Source organism: Gossypium raimondii, chromosome 8, assembly GCF_025698545.1.
Source record: "Gossypium raimondii isolate GPD5lz chromosome 8, ASM2569854v1, whole genome shotgun sequence".
Lineage (NCBI taxonomy): Eukaryota > Viridiplantae > Streptophyta > Magnoliopsida > Malvales > Malvaceae > Gossypium > Gossypium raimondii.
This window is the reverse complement of record NC_068572.1, coordinates 2,621,929-2,644,856: the sequence shown is the minus strand read 5'-3', so window position 1 is coordinate 2,644,856 and position 22,928 is coordinate 2,621,929. Positions and strand designations below refer to the sequence as shown.

Sequence of the window (22,928 nt, the reverse complement as noted above, 5' to 3'; positions counted from 1 at the left end):
CTCTTGTCTTCAAGACTTGACATAGATTTTTACTCTTAATAGTTTTTTTTATGTTTGTGTTAGGTTTGGATTATACTAGATCTAAACAAGTTCAATTATGGTTTTATATCAAAGTGATTTATCTAAAATTTTTTTTAAGATAAATTTTATATATTATATTTTTAAGTCATTTTAAAGCTTGAAAAATAATTTTTAAGAATAATTTTTAAGTGTTTTTAGGTTAGGTAAGGTGCAGTACTTCAAATTTAGTGTAGAAAAACACAGAAGTATAAAGATACGGTGCTAAGAAGTTAGTATGTAAAAAGGCACACATGTATAACACCTTCTCAAGAGGTACAACACCTTTTAACCCAAGTATCGGATCCTACTCGAGAGGTATCGCAGTTTTCTCAAGAGATACCGCACTCTTCCAATTGGGGTTTTTGTGTTTGTAAATTGTTTATTTTTTTCATCAATTATGTTTAATAAAAAGTAATTTGAGATATACGAGAGTTTTTAAGCCTCGTCATTTCATTTATGATATCTAAATTGTAAATTTTTTACAATAATTTAATTTTACTTTATAATTACTCCAACATTCTGTATTGTAATATTCTGATTTAAAGTCATGTAAAAATTTAATTTGAAACTTAATTTTATCTATTCTAACCTGCTTAAAATTTGATAATATGTGATGAACTAGTTTTTTGATCATTTGATTATGTAATTAAAGTCACCAAAAATCCAATAAATAAAAAATTCTCCTTGCCAGAAAATCAATTATGTTTAGCAAATTTGTAATTTGAATGTTTAAATTTTCTTATAAATGACAGCAGGAAAATTTATTTGAATTGAAAGTTATGAGATTTGCTGATGCAGAAAGATTCATAGTAAGATTGAAAGGAAATGCATTAATAGATCGTAGAATCAAAGACCCATTTTTGTTTTGAGGGATTGAATTAGACAAATTGTTTTATACAAAAAGATCAGATAATCAGACTGAGATATGAATATCGAAAACCCTAAATTCATGATCATATTTCTAAAACAACAATGATCTTTATCATTTGATAAATAGCAAAGGGAAATCGTACTATTTCATCTTAAATCATAAGGATTTGATAAATTGATCGTTACCGTTGATCAGAGACATAACGTGAGATCATCGACTTCATCCAACGGTGGAAAATTGAGATCGAAAGGCAAGAATTTCCGACGCGAAGACGACACGTTATCATCATCCCCGTTATCGAAAACCGACGACGACGAATCACAGTCACTACGACAATCCTCCGGCGCCGTCCGCGGCATCTTGGGGTGGTATTTCCTCGTCGAAACCGCCTCGAAATCTGATGGTTTTCGCGGTGGTTGGGTAGGTCTCGGACCACTAAACGACTCCACCGTGCTACTCATGCTACTCCTCGCCGGTCTCTGCGGGTTCACTTCCGGATCTTCATAATCGCCGCCCGTCTGATGTAACCGGTGGCCGTCGGCGATAAAGCCTTCGTTGTTCCGACGATGATGACGATCTATTCCGAAAGCAGGGAAATCGGAGGAATTAAAAGGGAAATTCGTTTTCGCTTTGTTTCCACGGAGGGTAATCGCCGCCGCATCGTAGGCTCGAGCAGCTTCTTCGGCCGAATCGAAGGTCCCTAGCCAAACCCTAGTTTTTTTCAAGGGATCTCTAATCTCCGCTGCAAATCTTCCCCATGGTCTTTTCCTAACACCTCTGTACCTTTGTTCTTTTACCGATCCGTTGGCTTCTACCGCCGGTTTCATCGCTGTATCGGCAGCCGCGGCGGCTCCTCTCCCTTTCCTCATCGGAAATATTCGGAAGTTAAATCTTCACCCAATTCTCTCCAAAAGGTAATGAAAAATCAGATCTTTTAAATTTCAAAGACTGAAAGAATAGCAAAATTGTTATATCAATACAAAAGGGTTTGATGAAGAAGATTAGAGATTTTTAAAAAAATTATATAGATCAAAAAGTAAACTCATCAGATCGATAGGCCCAAATTTTATATATTTAAGAAACTGAAAAGAAAAAAAGGGATTAAAATGAAAAAAATAAAAATAAAATATGGAAGAGGGAAGGAAGAAGGATGTCATAATCTTCTCTTTTACACAAATTCTATTAATTTCAGTATGGTTTTTAAAAAAAAGATTTTTACTTTGCTTATTTATTTATTAGATTAGGATTGTGTTTTATTTCAGGGTAAGTTATGGAGTTAGTCATTTTAAATAGGTATTGTTCATATTTTGATTATTTTAATTTTCTTGATTAATTTGGTCACTTAAAAAAAAGTTGATTAAATCAGTCATTCTAAAGGTAATTTATCTATATATGCTGAAATAAATAAACAAATTGAGTAACTATGTCATTTTTTCTGAAAATTTCTCAATGTATGTTGTTTTTAGAGAGAAAAAATAAAATGCGTCCTACATAGTGCGTTTTCTTTGGCGGATCAGTTAAAATGCGTTCTATCCAATGGTAACATTTGCCAATGGGCAGAAATCCCAACGGCTATGGGACTCCAACGACCAATTCTAATTTTTTCAATTCAATTCTCAGCTCTCAATTTTCACAATTTGATTCTCAATTTCTTGTTTTTGATTTGTTATTCTCAAATTTCAATTCTCGGTTTTTTATTTTAAGTTCCAAATTCCAAAAAAAAATAAAAATAAAAATGGTCTAAATCCTTTCATTTTATTTTAAACAAAACAATTTTTAGAAAAGAAAACACGTCTTACAGGACGCGTGTTCATTGGTCTGCCAGAGAAAAAGCGTCACGTAGGACGTGCTTTTAGGAAAGAGACGAAAACGCGTCCTACAGGGCACGCTTTCTCTACCAGATCAATGAAAATGGGCCCTGTATGACGCATTTTATTTTTTCTTTCCAAAAACAACATAGATCGATAAATTAAAAAAAATGATTTAGTTTCTCAAATAAATTTTTTTTCAGCATATGTACATAAATTTCCCCACTCTAAAATTAGAATAAACTATCTGATTAGTCACATTAAATAGGAGTCATTCTTATTTCGGTCACCCAAAAAATTATGTGAAAATGCACGATTAGTCTTTTGTTACCATTTTAATGGTGAAGTGACTAATTTGATCAATTTCTTTTTTAAGTTGATCAAATTAATAAAAAAAAAAAGGGTGATCAAAATAAGAATAAACCCTATTTTGAGGGACTACTGGATAGTTTATCCTTATGTACTTAAAAAATTGCATAATGATAAATGCAATCTTTAATATTTACAATTTTGTCAATTTGGCGTTATTCTTTTTTTGAGCTAAATTTGACCATCAACCTTTCAAAAATAGTTGAATTGTTGTTTTTTAACGATAATCTTGACTAAAACATTAAATTTTTAAACATAGTAGTTTGCACGACAATCCATATGTACTTCATTTTTTAAAATTTATAAACTTCTTTTTATAGTTGTTTTAATTTTTAATTTTGAATATTTTATATTTTTAAAATTACTTGTCGATGTGGCATATAATACAAATAATATCATGACAATATGAGGTACATGTGGACTATTATACAGTTTACAACACCAATATTGTTAAAAAAAATTAATGTTTAGTTAGCATTTACATTAAAAAAATATTTGACTCTTTTTGATGCAATGCCTAGAACTACCCTTAGCCCCTCAACCCATAAATGGGAGGGTAATGCGCTTCAGTGCATTCGAACCCACGTCATCTTGCATTGACAATAATACCCATATCAATCAAGCTTAATAACTGGATTTTTTTAACATTACAAATAATCTTCACATTAAATTACTTAAATAAATAATGTTTATAAATTCGAATCCTCTCAAAACAATTTTCAATTTTCATTATATTTACAATTTTGTTTAGATAAAATTTAAGGATAGTTTTGTATTTACATTTCCTTATACAAATTCTTGTTTTACAATGAATTAACCAAAAAGTACAAAGGAACCGAGAAGAAAAAAGGTAAAAGTATCATGGAGTCAAGTTGTTTTTTTGTTCTTTTACTAAAAATAAATAAATTAGTCTCTATATATTAAATTAAAGAGTAAATGAGCCATTTCTGTTAAAAACTTCATCCATTTGTACTGTTAAAAAATGATGTGAATGATAGAATAACCAAATAGTAATGCATGATGTGTCACGTGTACCTCATGCAAATGTACATGAATCAATTTTTAACAGAAAAATTGGTTTGCTCTTTGATCAAACATACAGTGATTAATTTGTTCATTTTTTTAAGTAAATGGGGCAAAATGCAACCAACTCCTAATACAAGAGCCTTCATGCTAATTTTACTGACAAAAAAAATATAGTTAACACAAGTCTTAATGGGTCAGAAAAGGTAAAAGTACTATTGAAACCCCTAGACTAAAAGTCAGATTACATTTGATCCATTTTACTCAAAAAATGGGTAAATTAGTCCCTGTACATTAGATTAAAAATCAAACTAATCTTGTCTGTTAAAAATTTCATCGATTTCTACCGTTAAAAATTGGATTGACTGACAAAATAACCAAACAGTTACACGTGGCATGCCACGTGTATCTCATTCAGACATATAATAACTAGTTTTTAATAGTAAAAAAGGATGAAATTTTTAACAAAAAGACTTATTTACTCTTTAGTCTAATATATAAAAACAAAGAGGATAAAATATACTTCGACTCCCGATATAAATTAAGATTGTGGTCAAGAATGTAAATTAATATGCTACTTCTTACTCTCCACTAACAAAAATATTGTAAAAATTGAAAACTATAGTATATTTTCTGTAAAAAATCTATCCCACATCACCTAAATCTTTAATTTAATTTAATTTAATTTTTTGTTTATAAACGATATTGATTTATTAAACTTAAAGGAATTAATGAAAAGAAAAGTTTGCGTATACAATAATTGGATTTTGAATGTTTAGTATAACGTAAATGGATAGATTCTTTTTGCACGTTACTCAACTATTTTATTTTGGTTAAATTCTGCTATTAGACCCAATATTTTACATAAATTATGGATTTAATATTTGTACTTTAATTTGATCAATTTTAATCTTGTAATTTTGAAATGATTAATTCTAATCTCTATACTTTTTGATTTTTAGTTCGACTAAACGGTAATAATTAAATCGGTTTGGTTAACTTCGATATTAGTCTTGTATTATGCCTAAAGTTATAGATTTTAGTTCATGTTTTCCAATTGGATTATTCTCGGTCGCTATATTTTTCGAATTTCGAAATCTTAGTCTCAATACGACGACATTCATTAAATCTATATATATTAACTGGCTTTTTGTGTAACATGTGAAAATAATAAGCTGAAATGACATTATACATGCGATAATATGTTTGTCGCATCAAATTTGTAAATAGCATGATTTAACTTAATGAATTTAGAGTAAACTACACAGATAGTCACCCAACTATAAAAATTTTCATTTTAGGCATCCAAAATAAAAAGTTTGCAATTTAAGCACTCATGTTACATAGTTCGGTCATTTTGGTCACTCTCGTTAAAATCACAAACGATAAGCTAATGTGGCAACTAGAAATTGGTATAATAACAAATTTATCCCTCAAATTTTACATATTATATCAATTCAGTCATAATTTAAAAAAATCCCTTAACATTTATAAATATTCTCAATTTGATCCTAATTTCAAAATCCTCCACCCCCGTTCCTCTCCCCCGATTTCTAGTTGTGTCAGAAAATGCAGTTTTGGGATTTCATTTATGTAAACCGAATCCATAAATATAAAATAGGGATATTTACGGAGTTAGAATATAGATTAATTGAAATTTAGTTAAGTAATTTAGCCAAAATTGTGGTTAATTAAGGACTAGGGACTAAGTTGTAAAAGGATAATCACTATAGATTTTAATTAGAAAAAGGTTTGAGGACCTAGATAGCAATTATCTAAAAGATCAAAATGGTAAATAAACCAAAATTTGGCATGTATTAGTGGATGGTAATGATGATAGGCAATTAGTTTAAAATTAAAAGTAAATTAAGTAAATAAAACATGATTAAATATATTAATTAAGATCAATTACGGTATAAATAAGGAAAGTTAGTGGGAAAATGTCATCACTTTCCTCATCTCTTACCGTCCATGCATAGAAACAAATCAAAGAAGATAACTTTAAGTTGATCCAATATTCGACCACTAAATTGGTAAGAAAACTAAGTCATTTTTCTTGTAACTTTTATAGATTTGAGATCATGAGAGCTTGATTTAGCTAGCCCATGTACCAAATTGATAAACTGTTAAAGTTTTAGAAAGTTTTCATTGTTGAGAATTGGGTGAATTAGGTGTGAAATTGATAGGAATTAAGCTTAGATTATGAAAAGGACTAAATTGCAAAGCAATTGTTCGTTTAGTACAAGGACCAAATTGAATAAAATGAAAAATATTATAAAATTTTGGTAGGAATAAAAATATGAGGTCCCTAATGAATACATGTGAAATCGAATTTCAATCCGAAGCTTTAGATTGAAAGTTTTGTTTGTCCCAAGTTTAGGGACTAAATTGAATAAATTGAAAAATATGTTTGGTATTTGAATGTGATTTGGATGGAATTTGATATTGTGTCATTGTTGAATTATCATTCGTACCTAAAGACAATGCTGAACCGTCGAGAGGGAAGGGAAAGGCAATAGTTGACACGAGTGACACAAGCTTTTAGTTTGTATTTCTATGATTCAGAATAAATTTAATTATTGTATATTCATGTTATTTTGCATTATATGATATTTAGGTGAGTTGAAAATGGTCACTTGGTTTGAATTGTTATGATTGAGATTGGATATCGAGATATGGACTAAATTGAATAGAATACAAAGTAACATGTTTTAATGGATATACAATAATTGGTGTGAAATTGTGTTGAAACATGTTATATGATGAGTTGAAATGATGAAATATTGATGTATTTAAAATAGTGATTCATGAATTGGAATATATAACTAATTTAGAAATTAGTTACTTATTAACTATTCGACTAGTTTGGATATAGTTAATATGCCACAGGGTTGAGATATTGATTGCAAACCATCTTTGTCGGGCAAACTGGGATGACAGGATAATCAAATTGTGAAAGCCATCATTGCCGGGCAATCTAGTGTAGCAGTATGTACATGTTTAGTGTAATAGCCCGATTCTGGGCCTAGTCGGAACAGTGGTTTCGGGACCACAAATTTGACGAGAGAAAATATGATTATCATTATATTTTTATGGTCAATAAGTGAAAGCTGAGCATCAAGTACCATCGGGTTTACTTCAGCCGGTAATGATTCCAGAGTGGAAGTGGGAAGTATCACGATGGATTTTGTGACAAGATTGCCTTTAACTCTAAAGAAGAAGGATGCTATTTGGGTAATTGTTGATAGACTGACAAAGTCAGCCCATTTCATTTCGTTACGCATTGATTACTCACTTGATAGGTTGGCGGAGTTCTATGTTGCTGAAATAGTGAGATTACACGAGGTGCCAAAGTCTATTATATCAGATAGAGATCCGAGGTTTACATTGAGGTTTTGGATAAAGTTGTAGGAAGCTTTGGGTACAAAATTGAACTTTAGTACTGCGTTCCATCCGTAAACTGACGGGCAATCAGAAAGAGTGATTCAAGTTCTTGAATGTATTTTAGAATTTGAAGGCAGTTGGTAGCAATATCTACCATTGGTTGAATTTGCTCACAACAATAGCTATCAGTCAAGTATACGAATGGCACCGTATGAAGCATTATATGGGCATAAGTGTAGAACTCCTTTATATTGGACAGAACTCGGTGACAACCGGATTCATGGAATTGACTTGGTGAAAGAAACTGAAGAAAAAGTGAAAATAATCCGTGATTGTTTAAAAGCTGCTTCAGATCGGCAAAAGTCATATGCGGATTTAAAGAGGAAAGAAATTGAGTTTCAAGTGGGTGATAAAGTGTTCTTGAAAGTATCTCCATGGAAGAAGATTCTGAGATTTGGTTGTAAAGGCAAATTGAGTCCACGTTTTATTGGACCGTATAAAGTTATTGAAAGAATTGGACCTGTAGCTTATCGGTTAGCTTTACCGGTAGAGTTGGAAATGATACATAATGTATTTCATGTATCGATGTTGCGACGCTATCGTTTGGATCCTTCAGATATAGTTTCTCCTACAGAGATTGAAGTTCGACCAAATATGACTTATGAGGAAGAACCGATAAAGATTCTGGCTCGAGAGGTCAAACAGTTAAAGAATAAAAGTGTAGCCTTAGTGAAAGTGTTGTGGCAAAAACATGGAAAGGAAGAGGCTACGTGGGAACCGGAGGAAGTTATGAGGAAACAATACCCAAACCTCTTTTTCGGTAAGATTTTCGGGGATGAAAATCCTTAAGGGGGGAGAATTGTAATAGCTCGATTCTGGGCCTAGTCGGAACAGTGGTTTCGGGACCACAAATCTGACGAGAGAAAATATGATTATCATTATATTTTTATGGTCTACAATTTCACGGAAAAATTTCGTAAAAATTTCGTTCGAAAATTTCGACGTTTGGGCATTTAATTTAGTCAAAAGGACTAAATTGTAAAAAGTGCAAAAGTTGAGTTCTACATGTTAGAAGTGTCTAATTGTTATGAAATTATAAATTGGGGGTACTTATGTGGTAATTAGACCATTAGTTAATTGATGGACAAAAATAGACATAAGAAATGGGTGAAATAGATTTTTTTAAATGGGGGCATTTTAGTCATTTAGTAATAAAAAGAATTAAAAAGGGAAAAAGATGGCAAAATGTGCTCATCTTCTTCATGATGAACGAAATCAGCAAGGGGGAAGCCATAGTTAGGGTTTTTAAGCTTCCAAGCTCAATAGTAAGTGATTCCAAGCCCCGTTTTTAATGTTCTTTACGTTTTTGGAGTCCTAGTAACTTAATTTAGCTTATTCTAGCAATAATTTAACCTAGGGTTTATATTTGGAAAAATACCCATAGGTGAAAAGTGTTTATTTTGCTGTTTTATGGTGGGATATGAAGCTAGAAATTATGTTAAACAACTTTTGCTAAGCGATTTTAAACGAAAACGGGTAAATTGACATAATCGGTAAGAATACCTAATGTTCAAAAGTGTGTGTTAGAGTGAGAATTTGATGTTCTTATAGAAGGGAAAATTGTTCAGCATGTCATAAAACATAAGAATAAGAGATGAATTTTAATTTTCGAGCTTAGGGACAAAAGTGTAAATATGTAAAAGTTTGGGGGCAAAATTGTAATTTTTCAAAAAGTTGGGTGGAGGGCTATTTTATTAAATTTGAACATTAAATGAGTTAAATTTGCTATTATAGATCAAGAAAGACGAGAAGACTACCTCAAACAGGGAAAAGAGAAGATAGTGGAGTAAATTGCAAAATTACGATATTTTGCACCGAGGTAAGTAAACATGTGATTTAATGCATTATTTTGATATTATTCAATATATGTTGGGATTTAATAGAACATAGAATAAATATTCGGCAAGATTCTAAAAATGTGGTTAAGTTGGGAAATGTGGTAAAATGTTGAAAATATGAGTTCTGGTTGAACACTCGGAATAATCCGGAGTACATTGAATATAAAGGGGGTTGCTAAGTTCTGATTCCCCCAAGGGGTTGCTAGGTGCTGATTCCCTAACTCATTGGTGGTTGCAAAATGCTGATTCCACCGTATCTTTGAATATAAAGGGGGTTGCTAAGTGTTGATTCCCAAAGGGATTGCTAAGTGCTGATTCCCCGATTCATTGGTGGTTGCTAAGTGCTGATCCCACCGTATTTTAAATGTGAATGGGGTTGCTAAGTGCTGATTCCCCTAAGGGGTTGCTAAGTGCTGATTCTCCGAATCATTGGTGGTTGCTAAGTGCTGATTCCACCATATCTTTGAATGTGAAAGGGGTTGCTAAGTGTTGATTCCCCGAATCACTGGTGGTTGTTAAGTGCTGAATCCACCGATAACGGTTAACATTCCGAGTATTCAACGAGTAAATTAGGAAAGTGAATATTTATATGTGGTGGACAAGTTTATGGGAGGAGTATTGGGTTTGATACTTAATCGACCCATGTATAAGATGGGAGGAAATATCAAAAATACAAAAGAAACAATTTAAATACAAAACTATTTTGAACAACAGTAGTTTGGCAACTTTGAAAAATCACCATAAATGATGGAAAATGAATTAGAGGTTGAATAATATATGAAATTGAAGCTGAATGAGTCTATTTTCATATAAAAGAAACAGAGCAAGCAAAAGAGTTGTATATTTGGGGATATTTGAATTTATTTGAGAAAGGGCTAGATTAATTTCGAAATCCCCTATTCCAAGTTTGGAAAATCACCAAAAATTGTACAAAAATAATTATGGCCTGAAATTTATATGCTGGATTCCTTAATGAGTATATTTTTAGCAGAAACAAACAAGAACATTTTTATAATTTTTTACAGGGAGTTAATTAAATTTTAGTAAAGGGAGGTCAGAACCGTCAGGCAGTGAAATATGGGAATTTTTAAAGAATAAACTGTACTAATTGGCTAAATAAAAAATTCTGAAAATTTTATGGTGGAAAGGTATATGAGTCTAGTTTTGGGAAAAATTTACGGAACTTAATTTGGAGTCCTGTAGCTCCAGATAAAAATAAATTTTCATCTGTGACACAGAAAGACAGTTTGCTGGAAATTAAACGAACCTTGAAATTTATGTATGATTAAAATAATGTTACTATGTAATCATGTGAGGAATTTATTTATTTGTCATATGTTTACTTACTAAGCTATATGCTTACTCAATTTTATTTTCCCTTGATTATAGTGACATAAGCCAGCTCGGAATTTGGACGAAGTCAGGAAATCATCCACACTATCATCAACTTTTTGGGTATTTTGTAATTAATATTTTTGAAATATGGCATGTATAGATGACTTTATGTGATGTGGTATAAATATATATATAGTATTGTTCGGTTTAATATGTTCGTGATTATTAATGGAAAAATTATGTCTGAACATATATCTGTAATTGGTTGGAAATATTGAAGTTGTTTGAAATTGTTTTTGGAAAGTTGCAGGGGGTTTTATGTAAAAACAAGCAGAAATACTGCCGAATTTTTTTATATAAAAAAGTAATTTATAAGTGTTTGAGTTCTACTAATACCTCATACTCTGTTTCGGCAAGGAACACGAGTAAGGGGTGTTACATTTAGCGTCATCATTGTCAGACAACCCTGGGTGACGGATCCGCATATCCATTCTAAGTCCGTGTCTGGTTAATATTGTTATAAAACATGAATTGATTAAATGGTATGTGAACTGAAATGTGAATTTCGACAGCATGTGAAAGATTATGCGAAATGAGTTGAAAACGAGCCTTAAGGGCCAATTGAATAATAATGAGCCAATAGGCTCGGAAATGGTTGAAATGTTGGCATAAAATTATATATATGTTGATGATGGTAGATGAAATAATATATGTATGCCTATAGTTCTCAATATGAATTAGTTAAATACTATATGCAACGAATGAGAAAAGGCAAATGTAGGTGCATTCATAGTGAATTGGTGTATAAGAATGAATATATGTATACTTAAGTAGTAATAGAAGTTTTTGACATGAAATTGCATGAGAATAGGTTGTATATTGAGTTTGAATTAGATGTATGCATCAGTTAAACTTGTGTGTTTATTGACTTGAATCATGGAAATACCACAGAGCTTTATCGCTAGCACACAGTTTGTTTTTCTATGCGCAGGTATAGGTACATCTCGAGATTACGAGAAGTGATTCCAGCATCCAATAAGCGATCTCCGACACATTAATGTTTGTAAAGTTCCTTTTTTATTAGTATTTTGGATGTACCTAGGGTTTAAGTCAGTTTTGTATCATAAATGTCGATTTGGAAATTGGTTGATTAATGTTATCATGAGGTACCGTTTTGACATATTTTGGTTTGAATATACTTGATATGTTGTTGAATTGACTGTAATTGAATGTTTATGTGTTATTTTAGGTTATTCCAACTTGTACCAAATTGGACCTTTGGGAAATAGTCGATCATATTGCGACGACGTCCTCTCAATATCGTGATGAGATTAAACAGAGAGTTACGTCGCATAACATACTTTCAATGCCGCGATGAGCCAAGTCAGTTTGTTGCGTCGCAACCGCGACAAAGAACCCCCAAAGTCGCGACGTCAACCCCATACTTTGGAATCTTTACAATTTGGTTCTATTTCAATCTTAGGGTAACAAAAGAGCTTTCGTAAGCTCGCGTATGACCCAAAAATGATTATATATTGTATTATACACATGTGATACTTATATTTAAATGTTTAATGATATGTAATTGAATATAATTATCGTAGTTGCTTCGACAAGGAATATGGCATCCTGTAGCTCGGATCTGATGATCGAGTCAAGTATCGGGATGTTGCACCCCCTCCCCCCCACCACCGTCCCATTCCCTCTCCCTCTCTGCTACTGCTGCTTTTGGAGACGAAAATTATTTAGTTGCAATTTCAAGTATTCCATTATTTTGTTTACTACCATGTTTTTCTTTTTAAAAACCTCAACCATTTTCTTCTTTTCTTTCAAATTTCTCATACCCTATTTTATTTCCACCATCCTTTAACTCTCCTATTACCTACACTTTTATTTTTTTTTCTCTTTTTTTTTTTGCACTCTACGTGATAAGGTTCCCATTTGGGACCAAATATAATAGTAACAACAACAATTTTTTAGATGATTTAAATAAGAAATTTGGGTGTAAAATCATTTGGCAAGACCAATGGAATGATCAGAGGATTGTAATTTTGTTTCATATGAGCTTGACACCAATCTAAGATTTTGGGTAGTTTAAAACATGTTACTCAATTAACACAGGAATACTTCACATGGGCGAAAACCTAAAAAAGGATTTTGGCATATAAGTGAATTTTATTGTATATTTGTGCATTATTTTGTTTTATGATAGAATGCACTTTGATTCTAGTCGTATCCTCAAGGTACTCATTTTGTTGAGACAAAGGGTGGTATCACCTAGTTGTATATAGTCATAGATAGTATACGCAAAGAAGGCGAATTAGACACTTTGCAAGTATATGTTTTTTTTTGGGGGGGACAAATGAAATAGATTGGCTTATTATCGGATATTGTCCTTAATTGATGGATATAGAAATGTAGGATCATTGGATGAAAAACGTAGCATGTAATCCTAATGTTATAATGCCTTGTTAAATTGCTTTTGTAAATTTCAGAGGATGCCTCAACCTTGAGTTTTTTCATGGAATAAGGAAAAGTGGAGGGAGAGGTCCGGTGGGGGAGAGGGATGGGGCATTTTTAAATTAGGATAAAATTGATAATATTTTAAAATTATAACTAAATCGATTTAATATGTAGAAGTTGAGGACAAAATTTATTATGATACTAATTTTTTTATCTACCACGTCAGCTTGTCGTTTGTGATTTTAACAAGAGTGACCAAAATGATTGAAATATGTAACATGGGTGCTTAAATTGCAATTTTCTTTTTATTTTGAGTGCCTAAAATGAAAAAAAAAATAGTGGAGTGACTATCTATATAATTTACCTAGGAATTTAATAGCTAACATCCGATCATGATTAAAATTTTAAAATTCTAAAATTAAAAATCTAAAAATAACAAAATTAAAGTATAAAGATTAAATCCACAACTTACAGCATAATATATGTACCAATAGCTGAGTTTAATCTTTTATTTTTGAAAGGAAAACCTGAAATAGCATAAATCAAACTAAAGTGTTTGTGCAAAGTTGTTCAAATTGAGCTGGTTGGTACATAAGGCAAAACCTGGATAATCCGTGAAACGATTGAATATAGTTTTATATTTTTTAATAATTTATTTAATTTGAACTAGATAAGCTAATCAAGTTAAAATAAGTGGTTAGATTGATTCAACCATAGATCTGATTCTATAAACATCGCCAAATAACATAAAATGAAATTAAAGTATATGGTGTACAGATGGTATAAAACAGACCAACAATTGACATTCTAATCAAGAGATCGATGGATGAATTGACGCCCACCCCGATCAATAAGCATATTTGAAACGACAAAATCGAACCAATCACACAATCCATATACCTCCGGAATGATTTATCCCTCAATTACAAATACAACTATGGTTCGTTGGGTTTAAAGGGGAAAAAAAAAACTGTTTTCTTGGTTCAAGAACCATCATTGCTCAACGATCAGAAATTTTCAGACTACAAATTTACTATCCAAAGGTACCACAACATCAAAGTCGCAATCTAAAGCTGCCTAAATTGCCAATATATGTTGCTTCTAGAGTAAAATCCAACACGCATATACCAATATGAGTACACGAGGGTATCAATTTTCGAATGGTGTATAACAGTAACGGATATGTATTCATATTCCACACTCACCCAAATTCGATAATATTATTCATATACCCCATAGATATGATCCAAGAGACTCATATAATAGAAAATTATTGCAGGGAACGAAGCAAAAGGTAAGCAGCAGAGTTACGGGCATCTTTTGGGGTTGATTTTTCATCACCCTTGTGGCGGCAAACACCAGCGTCTGTTTCAACTTCAACTGAATATACATATTTCATTTCGTATTGGCAACGGTCAGCTTTCACTAGGCTGTAAGTAAAAAACACCAAGGCAAAGGACACAAATGACTGGATATTTTTCAGGAAAAAAATAAAATAAAATATGCTAAAAGTTCCTATACCCTTTGTAAATTCGGAATTTAGTCCCTATATCCAGGTCTAACTGTTAACATAGTTAATAATATTTTGTTAAATTCAGGTTCTAACTAGTGGGTCACCAATAAATTTAACTGTGTTAACAATTGAATTTGCATTTTAAAATTTAGAAAGTAGAGAGACTTAATTCCTGAAAATAAAAATATAAAGAGTAAAAAACTTTATATATATGCAACCTGTAAACTGGTTTTCCCCAGTTTCTCTTGCCACACAATCCATATAGCTCAGTTTGTGCTCCATTAATCTCAGAAGATTCAAAATCGTTGGGCACCGTAATTTCATCTATCATTAATACATCTTTAAATATCTGCCAATATCATCATATAAAGTGTACATTTGATGATGAACTAATCTCCATGCATGTGGTGTTGCATGCTTGCAATCCCCACTCAGAAAGGGATAATATAGTTTTTGGTCCTTGAACTGCAGGGTCAAAAATTATATTAACCGAATAAAGAATAAACGAAAGAACCGTACCGTCCACAGCTTGGTGAGATCAAAATTGAGATCTAAATAAACAGCACCGGCTAGAGCTTCGACAATAGCAGCCAAGATATCTGGACTTCGAACTGTCAAGTTTTTATGATCATCTCCTTGTTTAACTGCCTTTACATACTCCCTAACCTTCAGCCAATAAGATATATATATCATGGGCTTAATGTATTACATTTTGATTAATTGAAATTATATAGCTCTACCGAGAGTGAATTACCCAAAATGCTGAAAATTTTGAAAAATTATCGGATTAGGTCATGTTTTTCGAAATTTGTCAGATTAGATTGATTTTGGAGAGAGAAGGAAAATACATCTTAACATATTTGACAAGAAAACGCCTTCAGTTGGACGCACTTTACTGTCACATCTGTTGAAAACAATTCTAAAATTTATATTTTTCACCAAATATAAATATCATAAAAAAATTCTAAAGAATATATAAAAATGTTAAAAATTAAAAAAAATCCTAAAATAATAATTTCCTAAATCTTAAACCTTAAATTTTAAAAACCATTACAAACCCTAAATAAAAATCTTTAAAAAACCTCTAAACTCTAACCCTTAAAAGCTAAAAGAAACCCTAAACAAATCGTGGATAGAGAAAGAAAAGGCGTCCAGTTAGACGTGCTTTGCTGATTGAGCGAGAAAGCTTGCCCAGCTAAAAGTCTTTTCCTGTCAAATCTGAAAATTTTACATTAAATTAAATTATATATTATAAATAGGTTTACATTATTATGGTTCATTTACATTAAATTAACATCTAATTGAATTGAATAAAGAGATTAGGCCTAACAAATATTAACACAGGACGGCATATATATTATATATAAGGATAAGAAAACTTATTGTAAGCTGTCAAGAACCTTTGGACATGTTTTTCTTCTCTCTCTTTAAAATCAATTTAATCCGATAAATGTTAAAAAATCTGATTAATTTGATAATTTTCAAATTTTCAAAATTTTTGAATAATTCATATCGAATATTAAGGAGTTTAATACTCTTTAAAGAAAATTCTCGAGTACAAATTTTATTAAATTATGTTTTAAAACAATAAAAGGTATTAATGAAAAAAAGTGAATAAACATAGAAAAAAAACTGAAAATTGGAGGAGAAGTAACAGTTTATGCTTACATTGCGGTTAAGAGGAGCAGTGTCTTTGCTCCTGACGAACCGGTCAAGCTCATGCCTAGCCGCCACGAGCGCCAGTCTCTCGTTGCTTACACTTTTATTGAACAACGTAAGCTGGTCGAGGTTCATCATGCGGTTCCCAACAGAAGAAATAGGTAGCAATGCCAAGCCGAGCGCGCGTCCCCAATGAACTCCAGGTCTTTCGACGACATGTCTTGGCACACGAAGAGTGCGTCAAGGCTTCTTCAGAGTCTTTTGTCTTTAAACGTGTATTTAAGGATCTTCTCCACGGCGGCGATTATCGACGGGTCCATGTTAGCGGCGGAAGAAGAAGAAAACTTGTATTTCTTGACATGATTATGGCAAATTGAGCGACAGCAACGCCAAAATATTTGTAAAAGCAAAGCTAGGAGCACCGTCGCAACCGCCGCTCCAAAATTAGATGCCGGTTTGACGTCGGCGGAGGCGCCGTCGTCGAGTTGGGTGAAGTGGTGTTCCATGGTGAAGTACAGTGATCGAATAATGAGACTTCGCTTAGAATCCAAGCAATCCCAATAATTTAGCAGAAAGTAGGTTTTGGTAGAAAATAAAGGGGCAAATTACCAAAAAAAGCCATTTTTTTAAATTTACCGAAATGGGCCGATTTTTTGATTATTTACCGGAATGGGCCATTTTCCGCGAAATCGCGTCCACGTCAGCGCGATGTCAGGGTATGCATCAGGAAATCGTGTCCACGTCAGCACGATTTACTGACGTGGACACAAATCGCGTCCTTGAGGGCGCGATTTGCTGACGTGGCATGAACAGTTTATGTTTTTTAGCTTGAAAAAACTTTGAAAGGCCATAACTTTTGGCTCGGTTGTCCAATTGAGACGATTTTTTTTATTTCGAATAACTTTTCGAGATCTACGCGGTGACAAACAGCCGAAGGTGGTTTGCCGCAGTTTTCATCGAAAAAGATCCTTTTTTGCCCCTAAATTTTTATTTTTTCGGTTTAAAATTGAATTTTGAAACATTCAAATCATTATTTTCTTATTTATTTGCAGAAACACGGATTTTTTTACGAATTGTTGTATTATTTTTCCGATTTGACACGTGTATGGAATAGGTCGATAAATCGTTAGAACGTAAGTAATATAATTAAGATAATAACAGTATTTTTATAATATGTCAATTAATTAGTTTAGCTTAGTTGGTTAAGATGCTTGCTCATTTCTCTTAGGTCCTTGGTTCAAATCTTGTTACCAACAAATTTGAATCTTTTTTGTACTTGTTGCTATTGATGTAATATTGAAGAGTTAATTGATTCAAAAAAAAAAATTGTTACCAAAGAGCATTTGATGCATTTCGATCATGCCATCCTAATCTTAGGCATATTTAGGTTCATTATACATGTCATGTTCCCTAGAAAACAGATCGGTAAAATCACAAAGCCTTGCCTCCCTGAGTTGCAGCGGAGCAAGCTGAAAATAGCAGATCTTCCATTCCTGTACTGACAGTGAAGCAGATCGAAGACACTAGCGTTGCCTCCCTGGGTTGCAGCGGAGCAGGCTGAAAATAGCAGATCTTGCCTTCCTGTACTGACAGTGAAGCAGATCGAAGACACTAGCCTTGCCTCCCTGGGTTGCAGCGGAGCAGGCTGAAGATAGCAGATCTTGCCTTCCTATACTGACAGTGAAGCAGATCGAAGACACTAGCCTTGCCTCCCTGGGTTGCAGCGGAGCAGTTTGAAGATAGCAGATTTTGCCTTCATGCACCGACAGCGAAGTAGATCGAAGACACCAGTCTTATCGCCATGACGTTGCAATGAAAAAATTGAAGCCACAACGGCGAATCTTATGTACCTAGCGTCGCAGCGGAGCAAATTGAAGTCACGACGGTGAATCTTATTTTCCTGATGTTAAGGCTTGGATTAGCTGAAATGGAGTGGATTGAAGCTGTGGGCAGCGAATCCTATCTCTTTGGCATTAAATTAAAAAGATTGAAGCCACAAAGGCGAATCTTACTTCCCTAGTGGTGTAGTGGAACAGATTGAAGCTACGACAGCGGATCTTGTTTCTCGACATTGCGGTTAAATAGATTGAAGATGGCGAATCTTATCTCCCTGAAAATGCAGCGGAGCAGACTACAAGGTACAAATCCTAGCTCCCTGACATTACAGTGGAGTGGATCGAAGCACTAATTCCTATACCTTTGAAGATGCAGTAGGAAGGAATGAGGCTACTTGAAGAAGAAGAGAGTACCAAGGTCCAGCACGATCGGGCAAAATTGGGCATTTCTAAAGTCTTTACTCCGTTCCTGTTACACGACAACGAGTAAAGAGGGGCAGCTGTTGTAACAGCCCGATTTTGGGCCTAGTCGGAATAGTGGTTTCGGGACCACAAATCCGACGAGGGAAAATATGGTTATTATTATATTTTTATGGTCTACAATTTCACGGAAAATTTTCGTAAAAATTTCGTTCGAAAATTTCGACGTTTGGGCACTCAATTTAGTCAAAAGGACTAAATTGTAAATAGTGCAAAAGTTGAGTTCTACATCTTAGAGGTGTCTAATTGTTATGAAATTTTAAATTGGAGGTCTTTATGTGGTAATTAGACCATTAGTTAGTTGATGGACAAAAATAGACATAAGAAATGGGTGAAATAGATTTTTTTTAAATGGGGCATTTTAGTCATTTGGTTATTAAATAGAATTAAATGGGAAAAAGATGGCAAAATATGATCATCTTCTTCATGGTGAACGAAATCAGCAAGGGGGAAGCCATATTTAGGGTTTTTAAGCTTTCAAGCTCCATAGTAAGTGATTCTAAGCCCCGTTTTTAATGTTCTTCGTATTTTTGGAGTCCCGGTAACTTGGTTTAGCTTATTCTACCATTAATTCGTGTTAGGGTTCATATTTGGAAAAATATCCATAGGTGAAATGTGTTTATTTTGCTGTTTTATGGTGGAATATGAAGCTAGAGATTATGTTAAACAACTTTTGCTAAGCAATTTTAAGCGAAAACGGGTAAATAGACATAATCGGTAAAAATAATTAATATTCAAAAGTATGTGTTGGAGTGGGAATTTGATGTTGCCATAGAAGGGAAAAATGTTCAGCATGTTATAAAACTTAAGAATAAGTGATGAAGTTTAATTTCCGAGCTTGGGGACAAAAGTGTAATTATGCAAAAGTTTGGGGGCAAAATTGTAATTTTCAAAAAGTTGGGTGGTGGATTATTTTAATAAATGTGAATATTAAACGAGTTAAATTTGCTATTATAGATCAAGAAAGACGTGAAGAGTATATCAAACGGGGAAAAGAAAAGATAGTGGAGTAAAGTGCAAAATTACGATATTTTGCACCGAGGTAAGTAAACACGTGACTTAATGTATTATTTTGATATTATTTGATATATGTTGAGATTTATTTGGAATTAAAATAAATGTTTGGCAATATCCTAAAAATGTTGTTAAATCGGGAAAGGTGATAAAGGGTTGCAATATATGGGTTATGGGTTGAACACTCGGAATAAGCCGTAGTATGTTGTATATAAAAGGGGTTGCTGTGTGCTGATTCCCCGATTTATGGGTGGTGCTATGTGCGTGATCCACCATATCTTTGAAATGTGAAAGGGGGTTGCTATGTGCTGATTCCCCCGAGGGGTTGCTAAGTGCTGATTCCCCGATTTCATTGGTGGTGCTAAGTGCGATATCCACCATATCTTTGAAATGAAAAGGGGGGTTGCTATGTGCTGATTCCCCGAGGGTTGCTAAGTGCTGATTCCCGATTTCATTGGTGGTGCTAAGTCGATATCCACCATATCTTTGAAATGAAAAGGGGGTTGCTATGTCTTTGATTCCCAGGGGTTGCTAAGTCTTGATTCCCGATTCATTGGTGGTGCTAAGTGCGATATCCACCATATCTTTGAAATAAAAGGGGTTGCTATGTGCTGATTCCCCGAGGGTTGCTAAGTCTTGATTCCCGATTCAGGTGGTGGTGCTAAGTCGGGATCCACCAATAACGGCTAACATTCCAGTGTTCAACGAAAAAGTGTGGAAGATGAATATTGCCATATGGTGGAAAATTTTATGGGGTAAATATTGAGTTGAATACTAAATCGACCCATGTATGAGATGGGAGAAAATATCAAAAAGCAAAAGGAACGATTTAATTATAAACTGTGTTGAACAACAGCAATTGGGTAACTTTGAAAAATCACCATAAATGGTGGAAAATGAATGGGAAGCTGAATAATATATGAAATTGAAGTTGAATGTATCTATTCTCATATGAAAGAAATAGAATAAGCAAAGGAGTTGTATTTTGGAGATATCTGAATTTTACTGAAACAGGGCTGGATTGATTTCGAGATCCCTGTTCTAACTTTGGAAAATTACCAAAATTGTAAAAAAATAATTATGGCATGAAATTTATATCCCTGGAATCCTTATTGAGTCTATTTTATTAGAAACAAGCGAAACCATTTTTCAAATTTTGTACAGAGAGTTAAGTGAATTTTAGTGAGGAAGGGTCAGAACTGTTGGGCAGTGAAACAGGGGAAGGTTTAATGAATAAACTGTACTAATTTGCTGGGTTAAAATTCTGAAATTTTTATGGTGAAATGGTATATGAGTCTAGTTTCAGGAAAATTTACGGAACTCAATTTGGAGCCCTGTAGCTCCAGATAAAAATAAATTAGCGACTATGACGCAGAAAAACAGCTTGCTGGAAATTGCCTAAACAATAAAGTTATTCATGAATAAGTTTATATTTTGGTGTAGTTATGGGAGTAATTACTTATTTATCATGTGTTTACTTACTAAGCTATATGCTTACTCGATTTTATTTTTCTCTTGGTTATAGTGACTTCCAACAACTCGGAAATTGGAACGAAGTCAGACAATCATCTACACTATCCTTCACATTTGGGGTATTTTACTACTAGTGTTCCGAAATTTTATGGCATGTATAGACACTTTATGTAATGTGGGATCATCATGTAAATATATGTTATGGTTCCCTTTTAAATGTAGTGTTTATTAATAGTTAAACTATATGTGTGTTTATACAAATGAAATTGGTTGGTATATTGGAATGTGTTCTAAATTTGCAGGAGGTTTAAGCAAAAATAAGTAGGAATGCTGTCGAAATTTTTTAAAAATTTAGTAATACCTCATACTCTGTTCCGGTAAGGAATACGGGTAACGGGTGTTACAGCTGTAATACCCAATTTTAGCCCGGGCTCACAAAAAAATAATAAACCAACAAAGTCTAAGTCCAGTACAAAATTATATCATTTGGCCCGATCGAAATGGCCCATTACTTGAAAAGGTTGAAGGTCCATCTACAAGCTTATGGAAACATAATCTTCAAGGATATGCAATCTTAGATATGATATGCAATCTTAGATATGATATGTAATCTTAGAAGATATGATTTTTTAATCTTAGAGATTTAATTTGTAGATACCCTTTAATCTTAGCCGTTGATGCAATTGATCTGTACCGTTGGATTTGGGGAGGCTCAACTATAAATAGAGGCCTCTCTCTTCATTGTAAAGGGGACGGGAGTTGGGAGTAATAATAATTCTTAAGAGTATTTACTCAAATTTCTCTCTCTCTTGCGTTTTTATTTTCTGTGGCTTGTTCTTATTTTGTTGATTTGTGTATAATTTATTTATTGATTTGTATATTGTTGATTTCAAATCTCTTTTTCCCTTTTCATTCATTTTCAAATTCATTATTTTCAAATCTGTTTACATTTTATTTTATTTTTATTTTATACTCTTTGTTTTAAATTCATTGGTCTTTTATTATTCATGCTATTTAATCCTCTATTTGTTATTTTAGTTTTTTATTAAATTAATTATTTTAATATTATTAATACTATTATGTGGCATCATTAATCTTGTATCATCATTATTTACTTTTTTATGCCTTTCAATTTCAAATTTTGTTATATATATGCATGTATACATACATACGTTTTATAATATATACATATATATATATATATATCTATTTTATTTATTTATTTATTTTGAAAATGTTTAACTACCTACTTATATTTTTAACGCATATGTATATATTATTTTCTTATTTTCTTATTTTCATAAATGCATTATGTATTTTATATATAAGTTTTATAACCCTAAAACTTTATGTGTAAGTTATGTTTACGTTTTTATTCTTCATAATTTCCACGTATATATTTTGTACCTTTTCTCTTTATATTTTTTTTGTTTATTTCCTTCATTTGCTTATTGATTGATGTTTCCATTTATATTTTGTTCATTTGATACTTTACATGTCGTTGTTTTTTATGTACATTAATTTCGTTTATTTCTATGCCATTGTTGTATTTATTATTGTATTTTACACTTAATGTAGCATTACATTATTTTTTTTACTCGATTTTAAAATTTTTAAAATTGAGATAATACTCGTATTTAGGATTTTCAAGGAAATTAAGCCCTAACGTTTTGGGTTCCAATTTTCTTCGTTAAATCTAACAATCGAGAATTGCTCATTAATCAAAAAAATAAAATGAAAAGC

At 32.6% G+C, this 22,928-nt stretch overlaps 2 protein-coding genes across 2 annotated transcripts; both read right to left on the bottom strand.

The window, feature by feature from the left end:
• Nucleotides 1–901: 901 nt before the first annotated feature.
• LOC105790241 (ethylene-responsive transcription factor 3) lies at nucleotides 902–2,023 on the bottom strand. Its single transcript, XM_012617738.2, has one exon. It carries the CDS (start codon nucleotides 1,798–1,800, stop codon nucleotides 1,123–1,125), a length of 678 nt encoding a protein of 225 aa, XP_012473192.1. The 5' UTR covers nucleotides 1,801–2,023; the 3' UTR covers nucleotides 902–1,122.
• Nucleotides 2,024–14,046: 12,023 nt separating this feature from the next.
• LOC128031911 (ribonuclease 3-like protein 2) lies at nucleotides 14,047–16,521 on the bottom strand. Its single transcript, XM_012617732.2, has 4 exons — nucleotides 16,393–16,521; nucleotides 15,244–15,390; nucleotides 14,943–15,073; nucleotides 14,047–14,641 (listed from the first exon to the last, which is right to left on the bottom strand). Exons 1-4 carry the CDS (start codon nucleotides 16,519–16,521, stop codon nucleotides 14,482–14,484), a joined length of 567 nt encoding a protein of 188 aa, XP_012473186.2. The 3' UTR covers nucleotides 14,047–14,481.
• Between the last annotated feature and the right edge of the window lie 6,407 nt (nucleotides 16,522–22,928).

What these genes read in the sequence shown, in the direction of transcription:
- LOC128031911 (XM_012617732.2), bottom strand. Translation starts at nt 16,521, where the DNA reads ATGATGAACCTCGACCAGCTTACGTTGTTCAATAAAAGTGTAAGCAAC. An exon ending in ATCTCACCAAGCTGTGGACG is followed by an intron (nt 15,074 to 15,243) that starts GTACGGTTCTTT and finishes TGATATTGGCAG; the next exon opens with ATATTTAAAGATGTATTAAT. An exon ending in TGGGGAAAACCAGTTTACAG is followed by an intron (nt 14,642 to 14,942) that starts GTTGCATATATA and finishes TTTTACTTACAG; the next exon opens with CCTAGTGAAAGCTGACCGTT.
- LOC105790241 (XM_012617738.2), bottom strand. Translation starts at nt 1,800, where the DNA reads ATGAGGAAAGGGAGAGGAGCCGCCGCGGCTGCCGATACAGCGATGAAA.